The sequence below is a fragment of the Neltuma alba genome, unplaced genomic scaffold, assembly GCF_004799145.2.
Source record: "Neltuma alba isolate B1F8T4 unplaced genomic scaffold, ASM479914v2 tig00011679_pilon, whole genome shotgun sequence".
In the NCBI taxonomy this organism is placed as follows: domain Eukaryota; kingdom Viridiplantae; phylum Streptophyta; class Magnoliopsida; order Fabales; family Fabaceae; genus Neltuma; species Neltuma alba.
In genome coordinates this window covers 36652-52597 of record NW_021636318.1, presented here as the reverse complement: position 1 = coordinate 52597, position 15946 = coordinate 36652, and the positions used below count along the sequence as shown (strand labels likewise).

Sequence of the window (15946 nt, the reverse complement as noted above, 5' to 3'; positions counted from 1 at the left end):
GAAAGTTGATGGGGGCATAGGCACAAACGAGACCAAACAAAGAGGCCCTTTTATGCTGCCCCTAAGGCTATGAAGATTGAAGCAAGCGGGCCTTAGAGCTTTCAAAAATGATTATTAGTAAATCTACAGGTCGTCACACGTGAGCTCAGATTTTATTTCGGATTTCATTGTGGCTCACTTCCTTGACCGGTGACCCTTCTAACTCACAAGTCACAACCACACCTTCTTCTCCCATTATTCCACTTGCCCACTTGTTCCTTCCTCTGTTTCCTGTCCCTTATATATGCACTTCATTTCATCTTCTTTTGACAGCCATCTCTTCTAACTTCTACCCTAGTTTTGGGCCATTGTTGATTGCTTCATAATCAACACAGTGACGATTTAAGCTAATACTAATATTTCAAGTCAACCATTAGGTTACATAATTTCAGTCATTCGGTTTCGTTCTGCGACGTCCCATCACAGCTCAGATTCACAACAAAATTAGCCGAGAACTAATCTCATACACATGGTAGATGAAATATCTGACTTCCAAAAATGGCATCTTTAATTTTGCCCATTTCAGTGTGAATCTGAGAAAACGGTTGGCTTGCTAGGATGGGACCAAAAGCTTGAGAAATCCAGTTACACAATTCATCAGATTCCTGTTTTCGTAGAGGGAGCAGAGGCTCCACTGTGAGGACAGTTTAATTTCCATTACTAAGTGGTCCTTCTACCGAGTGCCGTGCCTCGTTTCAACGTTATACTATACACCATCAAGTTAACCTTCTAATAATTGCGTATCATATGTATTATTTAATTACGCTACAGTAATCGTATTATAATAATCCCAGGGGGGGGTCGACCGTGGTTTTATAATATTTGGTGTTAATGGGGTGTTGGACATGAAAAAGAGAAAGGTGACGAAAAGCTGGTGATTACTCCGAGTCCAACCAAAGCAAGATCGATCACAGAGTCCGTAAAATCTAGGGAAGAAGACGAAACTTCAATATATATATATATTACCAGCAAAGATAAGAATGACAACGACGACGATGCTGCTAAGTTCGAGCGTCGAGACAAGTTCAGATTTCAGAGGAATCCATATGACCATTCAGAGGACCACCCTGTGATCATCTAATTAACCATGAACTGAACGCCATGGCTTTCCCTAACTTGGTCCGCTTCCCGAGGTGTCTAGCTACGCTCTTTCGATCCCTGTCATTTGGGATTTTAATCTTTTAACTTAACTTCAACCGATGCCAGGCCCGGCTCACAAGCTTTACTTAATTCACCGTTTGACCCCATCTCGATAAGACATTCTCTAGAGGTTTTCTTCCCTCTTTTTTCGGGTCCTGTACGGAGTATTGCCAATACCATAGCATTTTTTTTCTCCTCGATTCATGTCATTATAACCAGTATTTGAGTTATTCCCTCTTGTTAAGTTTAATTATTAATTAATAGAAACACTTGTAATGCTAATCTTTGATGTCCGTGTAGAAATAACATTAAAATACCGAGGAAAATCCAAACCCAACTGGCACTCCTTTGAACGTATCAGACAAATAATTGTAGATTATAAGATGCCGTGACTCAAAAATCTTAACAACACGGCACCTTGGTTAATTAATTACCCTCTTGCTGCTAGCTCTAATAAAAAATCAAAATATTATTATTACACACGTTCATACTTAACTAATATAAACCTGTAAAATGTTGTCAGTGAAAAGAAAAAAAGAATGGGAAAAAAGACTGATCTAAGATGATGGTTAATTGCAGCATTTATCGAACAATTAATTTCACATCTTTCTATATATATATATATCTTACATGTTCATCGTTCCCCATGCATCTTGGATACCCTATACAACAATGCATTCTTCATTTAGTGCAAGATGCATCGAAAATATTCATTAGATGCATATATAAAAGTACAAATTGCCAACAAACTCCTTAAACTTGGTATATTAAAAGTTTTTCATCAACTTGTTATTAATTAACTAACATCATGTACCTCGCCAAGCTAATGGTTCACAAAGAAAGTTTTGTCTTTTTTGCATATTAATTCATATAACTTTTCGATGAGGTGTTCCCTAACTGCGCGTTGGTCGGTTGGAGACCACGTGTACTATTAAGGAACCACTGCTGTAGATGTCTCTGGTTGAAGTTGCAATAGTGTCTTTAATTTGTTTGTTTGGGAATGATGATTCAATCTGAAAATGATGAAATGGGAGGATTCTAATGGCTTGTTGGTATAAGGGGAGGGGAGGGAAGGGGGTAGAGGGATTTTTCTCCCTTTGGGTTGTTAAAATTTTTTGGAGGGGAGGAAAAAAAAAAGGGGGAATTTCACTGTAGGACCGCAGAAGGCAAATAATTTCAAAGAGCCCCCAAAACTTTCTGAAACCTCACTGCAGGACCAAGGGACCAATCTGATATTAATTTTTAGAGTGAGATTACAATAATACCCCTCCCTTTTTATTTTATTAAAAAATAAATATTTACCGGAGTTACTGTTCCGGCCACCGGAGGTCGGAGGTCCGGCCATCGGCGCTCAGGTGGCCGCCGTCGGGGTCCGGTCACCGGTGGCCGGAACAGTAACTCCGGCGGGACTTCTGGTGGCCGGAGTTTTTTTGTTTAAAACAAAGTGGCCAAGGGAGGGTTTGAACCCAGGACCCCTTGGCACACCAAAAGAGTTGTAACCACCAAGCTAAGCAACCCATTCAATCATAAAATGCAAATAAAACTACATATAACAAAATAAACGCAACAGTCCAAATGTAAGTGAACAAGTGAAATTAGACGATTTACAAGTGGAATTCAGAAATTTACAACAAAAGTTAGGCAATTTACAAATAACATAATATAAGTCATAACCCAAAATGCAAGTGTTTACGTGCAAATGAGCAAGTAAAATTTGAAGATTTACAATAAAAGTTTATGGATTTACAACCCAAATTTGGCAAACACAAGAGAATTCACAACCTAAAATGTAAGTGTTTGAATGTAAGTGAACAAGTGAAATTAGACGATTTACAAGTGTAATTAAGCAATTTACAACAAAAATTAGACAATTTACAAATAACATAATAGAAGTCATAACCCCAAATGTAAGTGTTTAAGTGCAAATGAGCAAGTGAAATTTGAAGATTTACAATAAAAGTTTATGGATTTACAACCCAAATTTAGCAAACACAAGAAAATTCACAACCCAAAATGTAAGTGTTTGAGTGTAAGTAAACAAGTGAAATTAGACGATTTACAAGTGTAATTCAGCAATTTACAACAAAAATTAGACAATTTACAAATAACATAATAGAAGTCATAACCTCAAATGCAAGTGTTTAAGTGCAAATGAGCAAGTGAAATTTGAAGATTTATAATAAAATTTTATGAATTTACAACCCAAATTTGGTAAACACAAGAGAATTCACAACCCAAAATGTAAGTGTTTGAGTGTAAGTGAACAAGTGAAATTAGACGATTTACAAGTGGAATTCAGAAATTTGCAACAAAAGTTAGGCAATTTACAAATAACATAATATAAGTCATAACCCAAAATGCAAGTGTTTAAGTGCAAATGAGCAAGTAAAATTTGAATATTTATAATAAAAGTTTATGGATTTACAACCCAAATTTGGTAAACACAAGAGAATTCACAACCCAAAATGTAAGTGTTTGAGTGTAAGTGAACAAGTGAAATTAGACGATTTACAAGTGGAATTTAGAAATTTACAACAAAAATTAGGCAATTTACAAATAACATAATAGAAGTCATAAACCCAAATGCAAGTGTTTAAGTGCAAATGAGCAAGTGAAATTGTCGAATTTCACTTGCAAATCTATAAACTTTTGTTGTAAATCTTCAAATTTTATTTGCTCGTTTACACTTAAACACTTGTATTTGGGATTATGAGTTCCATTATGTTATTTGTAAATTGCCTAATTTTTGTTGCAAATTTCTGAATTCCACTTGTAAATCGTCTAATTTCACTTGTTCACTTACATTTGGACTGTTGCGTTTATTTTGTTATATGTAGTTTTATTTGCATTTTATGATTGAATGGGTTGCTTGGCTTGGTGGTTACAACTCTTTTGGTGTGCCAAGGGGTCCTGGGTTCAAACCCTCCCTTGGCCACTTTGTTTTAAACAAAAAAACTCCGGCCACCGGAGGTGTCGCCGGAGTTACTATTCCAGCCACCGGTGACCGGACCCCGACGGCGGCCACCTGAGCGCCGGTAGCCGGAACAGTAACTCTGGTAAATATTTATTTTTTAATAAAATAAAAAGGGAGGGGTATTATTGTAATCTCACTCTAAAAATTAATATCAAATTGGTCCCTTGGTCCTACAGTGAAGTTTCAGAAAGTTTTGGGGGCTCTTTGATATTAATTGTCTTCTGCGGTCCTACAGTGAAATTTTCCCAAAAAAAAATCCCCCCCCTCCCCTCATAACCCTCTCCTTTTAAATTGGGATTATTTGGAGAAAAAATATAATATTTTAAATTTCTTTGACTAATATATTTATAACTAGTTTTAAATATGCTTATATTATGCTTATGATATTACATTATGTGTGTAAAGAATGGTAACTATTACACTTTTATCAAATCATAAAAAATATCTCTCCCCTTCATTTTCTACTCATCAATCCAAATAAGATAATATTAAAATCTATCCCCTCCACTCTTTTTTTTGAGCCAAACACACCCTTAGAATTACAAGTGAAAAGTTCAAAATGTCGCTTTTATATGTATTTCACATGCTTCTTGTAGTAGCTCGCTTATCTTAAACCCCTTTCAAATTTATTAATTACAACATCAATTTGTGAAGCCAATATGATCGGCCACCATTAATCTGTAATGAATAGAATCTAATAAATGAGCCACAATGTTAACAAGTAGTCACGAACTATTGATAAGGATTATTAGAGTTTTATGCATAGAATCTAATAGTGTAATGAATTGATGTTTAATGTACATATATACATATAAATACATATACTTGCACACATAGTGAAAGCGAAAAATGTGATTTAAAAAGTGCACGGAATTTTTTATTTCCACCAATCTCCCAACATTATTCTTCTCGTAGAAGATATGATATATTTATATCATGTTATCAAAATAAACTATACTTTAATTGTTTAAGTAAACTATACTAAAGAAACTAAATAATGAAAATATTTAATCAAATTTTTATGCTAAGTAACTTATAGTCATTTGACCGTCTTTTTATTCCATTGATGCGTGCTTATATTCAAATATTCAATCAAATGCAAGAATAATAAGAACCAATTTCATTATGTTGTAGCCATAAGAAAATATCTTGAAAAAATAAAATATTTCTCTGGTTCTTAATGTATGACCTAGTTATTAAGTTAATTTTGATTCTAAGTATAAGACTTATTTATTATATTTATTAATTTTTTTTCTAAATTATCTCTATTATACTCCCTTAGTCATAATTAAGTAGGAAAAGAAGGAAGGATATTAAGAAACATGATTATGATATTTTAGGGGGAAAATATCATATTGCTTATAATTAACTAATTTACCCAACTTTTTAAATCTAATCAAATTAGCTAAATAAGTCTTATATTAAAGATTCGATAAGTATCTTAATGATTCCATTAATAAAACTTGCGGGCCTTATATTTTATAACAAGACTAAGGGGGTAGTTATATTTCTGAACTGGAATTGGATTATCGCGCGCGCGTTCATGTAGTTGCATTTTATGATCATCACAATTATCATTATAATCTGAAATATAATCTGCACAAGGTATATAATAGACAACAATGATGATATCCAGTTCAAACGACATACTTATTTCTGGGGATTAGCGGAAAGGAATATCAATTATTCAGATTTACATACAGCAGGGGGAGCATTATTTTCCAGATCCCTGCCAACTATCCCGGGAATAGTGAATTATTTATTCAACTATTTTTGATTTGATTGGCCCAACGCTGCCATTATTATTATTATTATTATTATTATTATTATTATTATTATAAACAGCCAACAACTTTGACAAAGGATGGATAAAATCAAAGTCATTGAATGATCGAAATAATAGGCATGCATAGAGAGGATGAGAAAATAATGAGCATCTAAAGATCTAGTAGTTATATAGTTGTGAGTTGTACGCTATATATATTTCATGTTGACGTAGGGAGGCGGCTTAAATATTGAACACGTAGGAAGAATCAAAGCAGGGAAACCCTAGAGGAGATAGCTTAAGGATACGTAAGGTGTAGAAAGCGCGTAGGCATTAGCGAGTTAAATATGGGAGTTTAGGTTGTCGCATTTGGCGAGAAGAAGATCGATGTGGGATTAAATAAATGGGGGAATGCTCAATCGCATGTGCTCGCTCCACAAAATACGCTACCGCTAAACTATAAATTAATAACCGGGGCATGAGGCCACAGTAAACAGGGGGCTTATCATTAACAGGTAGGGGAATAAATTAATTAATTAATAAGCCAGCTGATTTGGTCTAATTAATTAATCAATCAGTGTGGGGGCTACGAAAACACCGGAATAATCGTAGGCCTGTTGACTCGTTGAAGAAACAAAAGGGGTTCATAAGGCTGTGAAGGGAGCTGATTCTCCCGGGAACCTGCACTGCCTAGGCCCTAGTGTGAAATGCAAATATAATACTGCGGCGCTTTAGCGTTGGTGTTTGGTGAGTGTAATGCACTATGTATTCACCACATACATGCACACGCACGCCCTATTGTTTAGGAACTGGGGATTTAATTAGGGAGAGGTAAGGTTTAATTTATTAATTAAAATAAGTAAAATGAGAAGGGAGAGACATGGAATGAGGGTAATTAAGTAGTGAAGCAGGTGAAGCAGGAGTAGTACGTACGTAGAATAGTGGAAATAAATATAAGCACGCATGTTGGTACTGAAGGTAGGTGGGGGTGAGTAGTTTTCTGCGTCGCAATATTGTACTCTAATACATATACACACCGCCATGATCGGTGCCCCAATTCCTCCTTTTTTCCTCTGGACGTTCCTATTCATCATCATTATTATTACTCCTTCATTTCTGGATTTATAACTTCTCACCATCAAATACATTAACCCAAACCTCAAATTCCAATTACAGTGACCAACCCATCACATTGCTCCGCTTCTGTTCCCCTTTAATTTGATGATTTACTAATTTATACGAGCTCCCAAATTAATTTCCAATTTTGGAAATATTTCTTATTAAATATGTTCTCTATTTTATTATTGAGCACCAGGGAGATTCCTTGTGTATGCTGCCAGCTGTATCAGTTGCCCTTCTCCTTTTCCCTAGACTTCTTTTCCCTTTGCTTGACGCGATTACTAAACTAAGCTGGCCCCTTCCTCATCCTATACAACGTACTCTACATTAATCCAACATCTTTGTATATATTATTCACTAACACCCAATTTCTTTGACTGAGTGGTTTCCTGATATTGCTTTTCCTGGCCGCCCACATTATTGGGTGAGATCCACGTGACATGGAAAATTACACCCAAGGCACTGAAAGGAATTCACAGTATTAATTTATTGCTTGTCATTATTCTCTCTCTGTCTCTTTGAAACGAAGTGAGAATTTTATTTCAGACTCGCCATCTTCTTTACATACGGTTTGTTCATTAGGATGATCGAACGTCTGTGTTCATCATATATAAATGAATTAACTCGGAGTTTGCCGATGGAAAATGCCCGTCAGGTATCTGTGACTGTATAGTTGTCGGAGATTAGGGATTCAATATTTTTCTAATTAAGCTCCACGTACTCTTTAATTTAAAGGCATTGTTAAACAAATATTATCTGCCTTCAGTTTGGTCCTTTCGCATAATTTTCCCTATTCATAGCTGTTACAACTTTACTTTAAATGGCAACATTTTTCATAGTTTGAAACATGAACGTGCAATGCATAGATTAAAACTTATTCTACCTGATTTGTCACCGAAAAACAAACTTATTATACCTGAGTAATGCAATTTCACACTCTAGCTTATTATTATGGAGAAATTGATATTCCTCCGATCCTTAATATATGATCTAATTATTGAGTTTGTTTTGGTTCTAAATATAAGACCCATTTATCATATTTATCAATTTTCTCTAAATTATCCCTATGGATACTTCTTTAACCATAATAAGTAAAAGAGAGAAGGGAGTATTAAGAAAAATAATTATGATATCTTAGGAAAAATGTGTCACTTTTCTTTTAATTAACTAACTTATCTAACTTCTTTAATTTAATCAAATTAGTTAAATGGATATTATATTAAGGACCGGAGGAGTATATTCACTGGCTGGGTGATGTGTTAAAACTTTCCATGTAATAGGCTGCTATAAATTAATGAATAACTATCCATCGACAGACTTGATGTGCATAATTAAGAGTCCTGAAGGAAAAGTTCGAATGATTAATAACGCATATGAAACTTGATTGCCTCTGTTTTGAATAACTGGATTACCTTCGTCACTGGACCCTGAATTATCAGAAATATATTTAATTACCGTCTATATCAACAAATTAAAGTTGAGTAGTATGTCCAAAAATGGATGGCCAAGAGAGCTAGATTGCCGTCAGTCTGTTGATGCAGTCGTGCTTGCCTCTTGCCACCGTAAAGGAACCCTAAAATTTCCCCCTCCTTTTTTGTTTCTTTCTGAACTTCTTTCAACGTCCCAGCTAAAAGGAAAAGCAATATTTAATGTATAGTTAACGTCACACACACACACACACACACATTTGTGTGCATGCACCTAACCAATTCGGTAGCCGTATGATACAAGAAGCACGAAGGGAAAAAAATTAAAGTGGACATGATGACAGATTAATTATGAGATTAAAGCATTTAAGAGGTGTTTGAATATCCAATAATCACTTTTCAGAAGCACTTTTCTGCAAATCGAGATAAACTCCTCCACATATTTACTTCGTATACCATAAAAGCACTTTTGAAATCATGGTTTTGATTTTACCCAAACACCCCCTTAATGTGACTGCAGAGAGGGCTCTTTTGTAGGATAGTGCATGGGATGCAGATCAAACAATGTTAGAGTGAGATAGCAATAATGGAAACGTCACCAACCACTTTGCATGTCGCCGCGATTCTCAAATATTATCATCACTTCATAATTTCACTTTGTTAAAATTCAATCGACTTTTAGTTTCTGGCATTAAAATAACTCCCACTTGGCCTTCCAAGTCCATAACCCGACACATATATACAGCAGCATTCAAATATTTTTGAACATTTCGATGGAAACTTTATGTGCCTAGCCTAGTATACCTACCTGTCTCATATTAAATTAATAAATAAAATAACTGTATTGTGGGTTGCATTGCCGGGACATAATCTAAATCTCAATTCTCATCTGCGATGTACGTGGATCGAAAGGTAATTAATCATTGCAATTTGAAGTGCTTACTACGCAATTGTTTCTTTTTTTTTTTTTTTATTCACCTTATTGGAAGATTCTCACTTGAGATCAATTATATATTCTTCTTAACTGGTCTCCGAATCAGACAACATACATATGATGAGTCTTCTTTTTTCTTTTTTTTTTATTTGCAAGTTTGCCTTGATGTGACAATAAAATATACTGTAACAATGTATATTAACAGGTTTACGGAAACGAACCTCAAAGCAAGCTAAAGTCGGTCGATAACTCGATATACATGTTTTGTGTGTGTGTGTGTGTGTGTGTGAATTTGGCATGCCGTAGACCTATAATTAAGGCTCGTTACTCGAATGTTCTTAATTAAAGCCAGGCTTCTAAATCCCAATACTTCGTATAGGGAACTATATATTTAAGCATGCATGACTTGAAGAAATTAAGCTAATATTTAAATGAAATTTTCGAAGGCTAATCCCCATGAGGCCCAGGTGGAAGGAATCAGACGAATTCACCTTCACGCTTGACGACTCCTGTAACCAAATTAAAGATAACCCGGTACAAATTTGTTTATATTCATGTACTGTATTATTGGAGTGGCATCGTCACAGCTTTGTCCCCATATGGTTGGATTAATTAGGGTGAAGAATCGTCATCCTGAAATTTGTTTTTTTTTTGTCATAGAAATTCGTTAATTTGAGTTCCTTACTTAATTTCTGGGATTTGCTTCTCTCATCGCCATTGTCCTCTTGCATTCTATGCAATGGATCAGCCCTCTTTACTCATCACATTAAATATTTATCACACCCGTTGACTTTGTCAACAGCATTTCTATCCCCTTGGATTGTCTTTCTCATTATATTATTTCTGGTCCTAATTATAAAACCTCATAATTTATAATCTACAAACAATGTCTCATAAATAGGACCGAGGGTAGTATGTTGTTTTTTCAGCTTATATGTTATTTGCCTCCTCTAATTATTATCTCACATTCTTGCTCGGCAAAAACATACCTGGCTGGCCAAACTACAGAGAATACCAACAAAAAGACAGAAAAATGAGGGTGGTGTTTTTCAAGCTAAGCTTAAAATAGAAAGGCCTTTTTTTTTATTTATAAAGGGAGACATATTCCATCATCAGAGTATAACAGTGAAGGAGCAAACCTGATCCGACGGCAAACTGGAAAATAAAGAAATATCCCTAAGAGCCATGCGATCCTTAAATAGACTAGAAAGAAAGAAAACATCTTCGTGTATAGAATAGCAAAGCCAATTATTTCCCGAAACAACGTCTATTTGTAGTGCGCTTGTGTGCAACAGATGATTCCAGCGGTTGGAGTGCGGGCGCAATATCACGATAGCTAATTTTTTGTGACCTTTAAAATTTGGCGATTAAATTTTCTAAATTCTTAATTTTAAATTCATGCGAATAATTTTATTGTCATTCATTTAGTCGTTATAGTTCACTAAAATACAACACCTTAGATGAGTTTAATGTAACATAACCTTAATTACATGTAGAATTTACATTTTATTATTATTATATATATGACTTTTGAAATGCATCACGTTCATTTATTTTCATAAAAAAGAAGAGATATAAATTAGGGACTCTGGGGCAGGGTTTACTTTGCTACTCGGGTCCAGTTGTTCGCGTGTGATGGTACTATGGGCTGTATTTAATTTGGGCCCCACATTGAGGGAACAGAACCGGATCAATTTGAGCCCCATCCCTTAATTTGCAATTTGGGGTCGAGCTCCTACCCTCGCAAAACCCAAAAAATGGAAAGTAAGGGGAGAAAAGGCCGCCTTTTTCGTCAGCCTCCAATCCAAATCCAATCAGTCGATTAATAATCCACAAGCCTTTTGAATCCTTCTAAATAAACAGTGTTTTGTTGTGTGCAAATATCCATCATACCCATTCCAGTTGGTCAACTTTTTCATTTATATAAATATTTTCCACTTTTTATTTTTTAATTCAAGCGACTGATCATTATTTAAATGTATTCAAAGGTCATCAAAAACATTTTTAGGTGACAGGATAATATTATATCTAAAAAACAGAAACACGTCATTTGATTTTATCAACTTTGTGTGCATCACTTAATCGCTAAATTTAACATATGATCTGCCGTATAATAATTACTAAAATGTTATCCTTACTATTTAATATTATCATGATTCATTGTTGGCCAAAAAAAAATTATTGTCATGATTCATGAGTACTCGTCATGTTTTTCAGTCAACTCATCGGCTGCCTTCAAAACCTGAAAAACCGAATCAAATAATGGAAGGAGTTAGTTCTCACCCCCTAAAATTGCTCTTAGAGTAGCCAGGGTTAACTAATTTATTTAACTTACTTATTCCATTCAAATTAGTTAACTCGATGTTATATTATATTAAGGATTTGAGGTAATCCTATCTTTTTGTTTTGATTGAATCAATTGTCGAAACGCCTCAAATAATGACAGTGGGAAAGTTAATTACCATGAATGTGTTTGCATTGCATCGATTTGCGACAGCTGGGAAATGGGCATTGAAGCATATATAAAAAGATTGTTTAATTCCATTAATTTATCTTTCGTTTTGCATTAATTTAACTAATTTATCTTATTTCGTGCAATTAAATTAATGTCGTCGGTATATAAAAAAGAAGCTAAGGGAGGCCAGTTACAACAGCCCCATCTGTTGGGGAGTAAAGATACAAAACATGGAAGTCCAAATAATAGGAGAAACACACGATACAGCGGGCGTAGTGTTTATTTTAATGCAGATGAAGCATATATACGAGATACACGTTCCCTAACCCAACAAGCTATCAGTAATATTATAGTAAGATAAATATCAATGGGATAAGGTTGGTCGCTATCAGTACTAAAATGAGGGCGTGGACTTTGAATTTTGGATACAGACGGACACATCGATCCATATCATGGTGGCAAACGAATACCGATCGAGCCTTTCCTTTTAATCATCTTATAGTATATACAGCACTGAATCCTCTGAGGCCAACGTAACTCTGATAGTTAATTATTCTTCAACCATATCTTCCAATAAAATGTATGTGTTAGAATCCCAGATTGATCATTCGATTCTAAATCTTCTTCCATGTATTGATGTCTCACGGAACTTTATTCGCATCACGCCCCATGTTGAATTTCATTTTAATGTAATCAACCTCATGAGTCATGATATAGTTTCCTATGCACGCAAGGTGTTTCCAACAATGTCATGATATTGATTTTTCACTTTACTATGATAAGGATATTTATTATTGCTCCCCCCTCCTCTACGAATCAATATTCAAACAGCACACCTTTCGTCGGTCTTTATCTATTTACCATAACGATTTCGTACACGTTGAGAGAACTTCCTACATTGATAGTATTTTCATTCAGATAACTGAATGAAGAAGCCAGCTTGTCCTTCGTACGCATAACAGTCTAATTCTAACTTTATGTGGGAATTATATGTGTGTGTGTGTGTGTATGATATTCGTTGCGTACCAACTAATTAATGAAAAATGAAGATTTAATTTGTTTCGCGTCTCACATGTGAGTTGGTTGTTTTGTAAGTTCCTCTTTTTTGTGCTTTCGGCGTAAAATTGGATTCGTTGGGAGGGCTCAAAATGAACTGCTTAATTAAGTTAGACCACAGCAAAGTGTAAGTGATCTTGCTGATTACATAACCTTGCTCAAAATGATCTAGTTTGAGAGGTGATGAATTGGCGGCAAATCATAGATAATTATATATGACTAAATATTTTCTCATTATGACTTCGTCCATGTTATTTTATCCTCACGGTGTCAATTAACAACTAAAATAGTTGTTAGCAATATATCATATGTTGGTTTCAATATATATATATATATATATATATATGTATACCTTGTGAAAAATATAATGGGAATATTCGGATCACAACTCGCAAGAGATTCTGATATATCTTTAGTGCCCAAATTAGAATGAGATAGGGATGAATGGACAAAGTCATCGGTGAACGAAAATAAGCATATACACCTTATTAATGAACACCTTATTTCCTATTATTATATATTTTCAGAGAGTCTTGTGTGGGATGACGAAGGGCGGATATAAATAGTTTAGTAGTTTTGGGTTAACATGGTTAGCCAAAAGGGACAAAATCTTCACAATCATGAACGATTAATATTGCCATTATGTGTCAGTTCAAAGCCTTGAAGAGTTGGGTTAATGCTGGATAGTTCAGAGAATAAGTCAAATTCTGAGGCGCTGAACTGTTTGGTTGGATTTAATGCGAAGGTTTAGACTTCAATAAGATTCATTATATATTCTATGAAGATTCAGATTAAATAATAAGTTGGCTCCAATATTATAGATTACAGTTCAGTAGAAACAGATCGAGTTCACAAACGACTTGACCCATGAATACAAAATCTGACATTTTATAATGAACTTGACACGCACGTATATATATAGGTTGTTGGACATGATCGATTAGTTAAAAAAAGAAGATTAATGGGACCGAGAAGGTAGATGGAAGAAGAACGAAGCGGAGAAACATGATCCTTTCGTTACGCACAATGGAGCCATTTTTGTAGCCTTCTCATTGCCTGGAGCGTCGCGACCAGACATTCAACGGTGTGGGCATATATTAAACAATATGACACGCGGGATGAAATCGAATGTCTGATATTTCTTTTTTTATTAGTTGCTTTTTTGCCCTTTTCGCTTTCTCATTTCCGATCGATCGGCTGGTTTTGCCTTGTGGGTGATTGTATTTGGTTTAATTTCTCAGGGGAAAATGTAATAGAAACGACGTCGAGAGACGAAATTGGATTGTCATTTGTAAAATGCGGGGGAAAGAGAGAGAGAGAGATGCAAATGCGAATCAGTTTTTTGTTATCATTACTAAATTAAACGTTTGTTATTATTATTAAACGTCTATACTCTTAACTTCCCAAGCTTCATTCGTTTGTTGGAGCTGAGAAAGGATGCTGGCTGGCTAGCTCTCCGAAAACTCCCCAGTTGGCAAAACTCGGTTGCTGCTTCTATTAAGATAGACCTTGGTGGGCCACACTATGATTTTCAAGAGTCGGGACTCAGAACCACAACCTTTCTCGTCTAGCAGACCTCAGCACGACCCTTTCATCATATCCTCCGTCTCTTGTGACCTTGAAATCTTCGACATTCCTGCATCGCCATTCGCCAGGTCAACCAGAATATGCTCACGTTGTTTTGTTGATATCCCCTACCATTTTGCCTTCGATTCGCCTCCCACAGTTCACCAACAGTGTCCAAGTTTAGAGTCTAGTTTGCTCTCATGATCAGCTGTTATGCTCATCTCCCGGCAGATTCCTCCTCCCTCTGACCATGGTCGCCCTTCTTCTCTCCCTCCTCCTCCTTCTTCACTCCTCTTTCCCTTCCTCCGCACAGCCCACATTAACCCCTCCTTCCTCTCCTCCGGCCGATTCATCATCGCAGCTCCGGTTCGATAAATCCATGGCCATTGTTTTGGTCATCCTCATCGTCGTCTTCTTCGCCTTGGGCTTCCTCTCCGTCTACTCTCGTCAATGCGCAGAGCGACGATTCCGAGGAACCGACGATTTCCCGATTGGGAACAGCGAGCGCCACCCCCGCGGCCTTGACCCCGAAATCATCCGCACCTTCCCCACCTTCGTCTACTCCACCGTCAAGGGCCTTAAAATTGGGAGAAGTACTCTGGAATGCGCCGTCTGCTTGAACGAGTTTCAAGACCACGAGACTCTCCGTTTCATTCCCAAGTGCAGTCACGTCTTCCACCCCGGTTGCATTGACATCTGGTTATCCTCTCACTCTACCTGCCCTGTTTGTCGGGCCAACCTCGTTCCCAGACCGGGAGAAGTCTCCTTCGTCGCCGTCCAGATGCCCGACTCTCCCGCTGAATCCGAGCACCAACAACACGCCAGCGATATCATCCAACATGATCAACAAGTAGGTGAATCATCCCCCAAGAACAGAGACATCGTCTATCAGAATCCTCCGCCGAGGTCAGGGATTGCGAGCTTGTTTCCACGATCACACTCGACAGGACACTCGCTGGTTTCTGCGGTGGAGGACCGCGAGAGGTTTACTTTAAGATTGCCGGAGGAGGTGAGGAAGGGGCTTATGCGGCCGGCATTTGAGAGAATGAGCAGTGAGAGAAGTGGTTACAGGACAAGAAGCGTGGGGAGTGGAGTTGGGCGGTTCGAGCGGTTCAGGAGGGAGGGGCGGTCCGACTGGTGGGGGTTCCTCCATAGGAATGCTTCGTCGAGGGAGAGCAGCAAGAAGCCACATGCGGCCATGGAAAACTTGGAGGAAAGATCAACGGATCGGTTATGTGCAGAGCCAAGGCAGGATTAGACGCATCGCTAGCTTAATTACATTCATTTCATACTTTGGGCCTCACCAACTTTGCCTGTGAATTTGAGGTTTCGCGTTCATAAGTCATGCAATCTTTTCCTTTCACTTCATTTTACATTTGAAACTGTAGGGTAAAAGCATTGGCGCACATGTGGGATCATTTTAATTAAGCACTGAAAACACAAAAGGATCTTGTAAACTATATATATTAGA

The 15946-nt window shown here is 36.6% G+C and overlaps 1 protein-coding gene across 1 annotated transcript; it reads left to right on the top strand.

Moving 5' to 3' along the window:
* Positions 1 to 14437: 14437 nt before the first annotated feature.
* On the top strand, positions 14438 to 15746 carry LOC114716558 (RING-H2 finger protein ATL11-like). Its single transcript, XM_028901576.1, has one exon. It carries the CDS (start codon positions 14726 to 14728, stop codon positions 15731 to 15733), a length of 1008 nt encoding a protein of 335 aa, XP_028757409.1. The 5' UTR covers positions 14438 to 14725; the 3' UTR covers positions 15734 to 15746.
* The last annotated feature ends 200 nt before the right edge of the window (positions 15747 to 15946 follow it).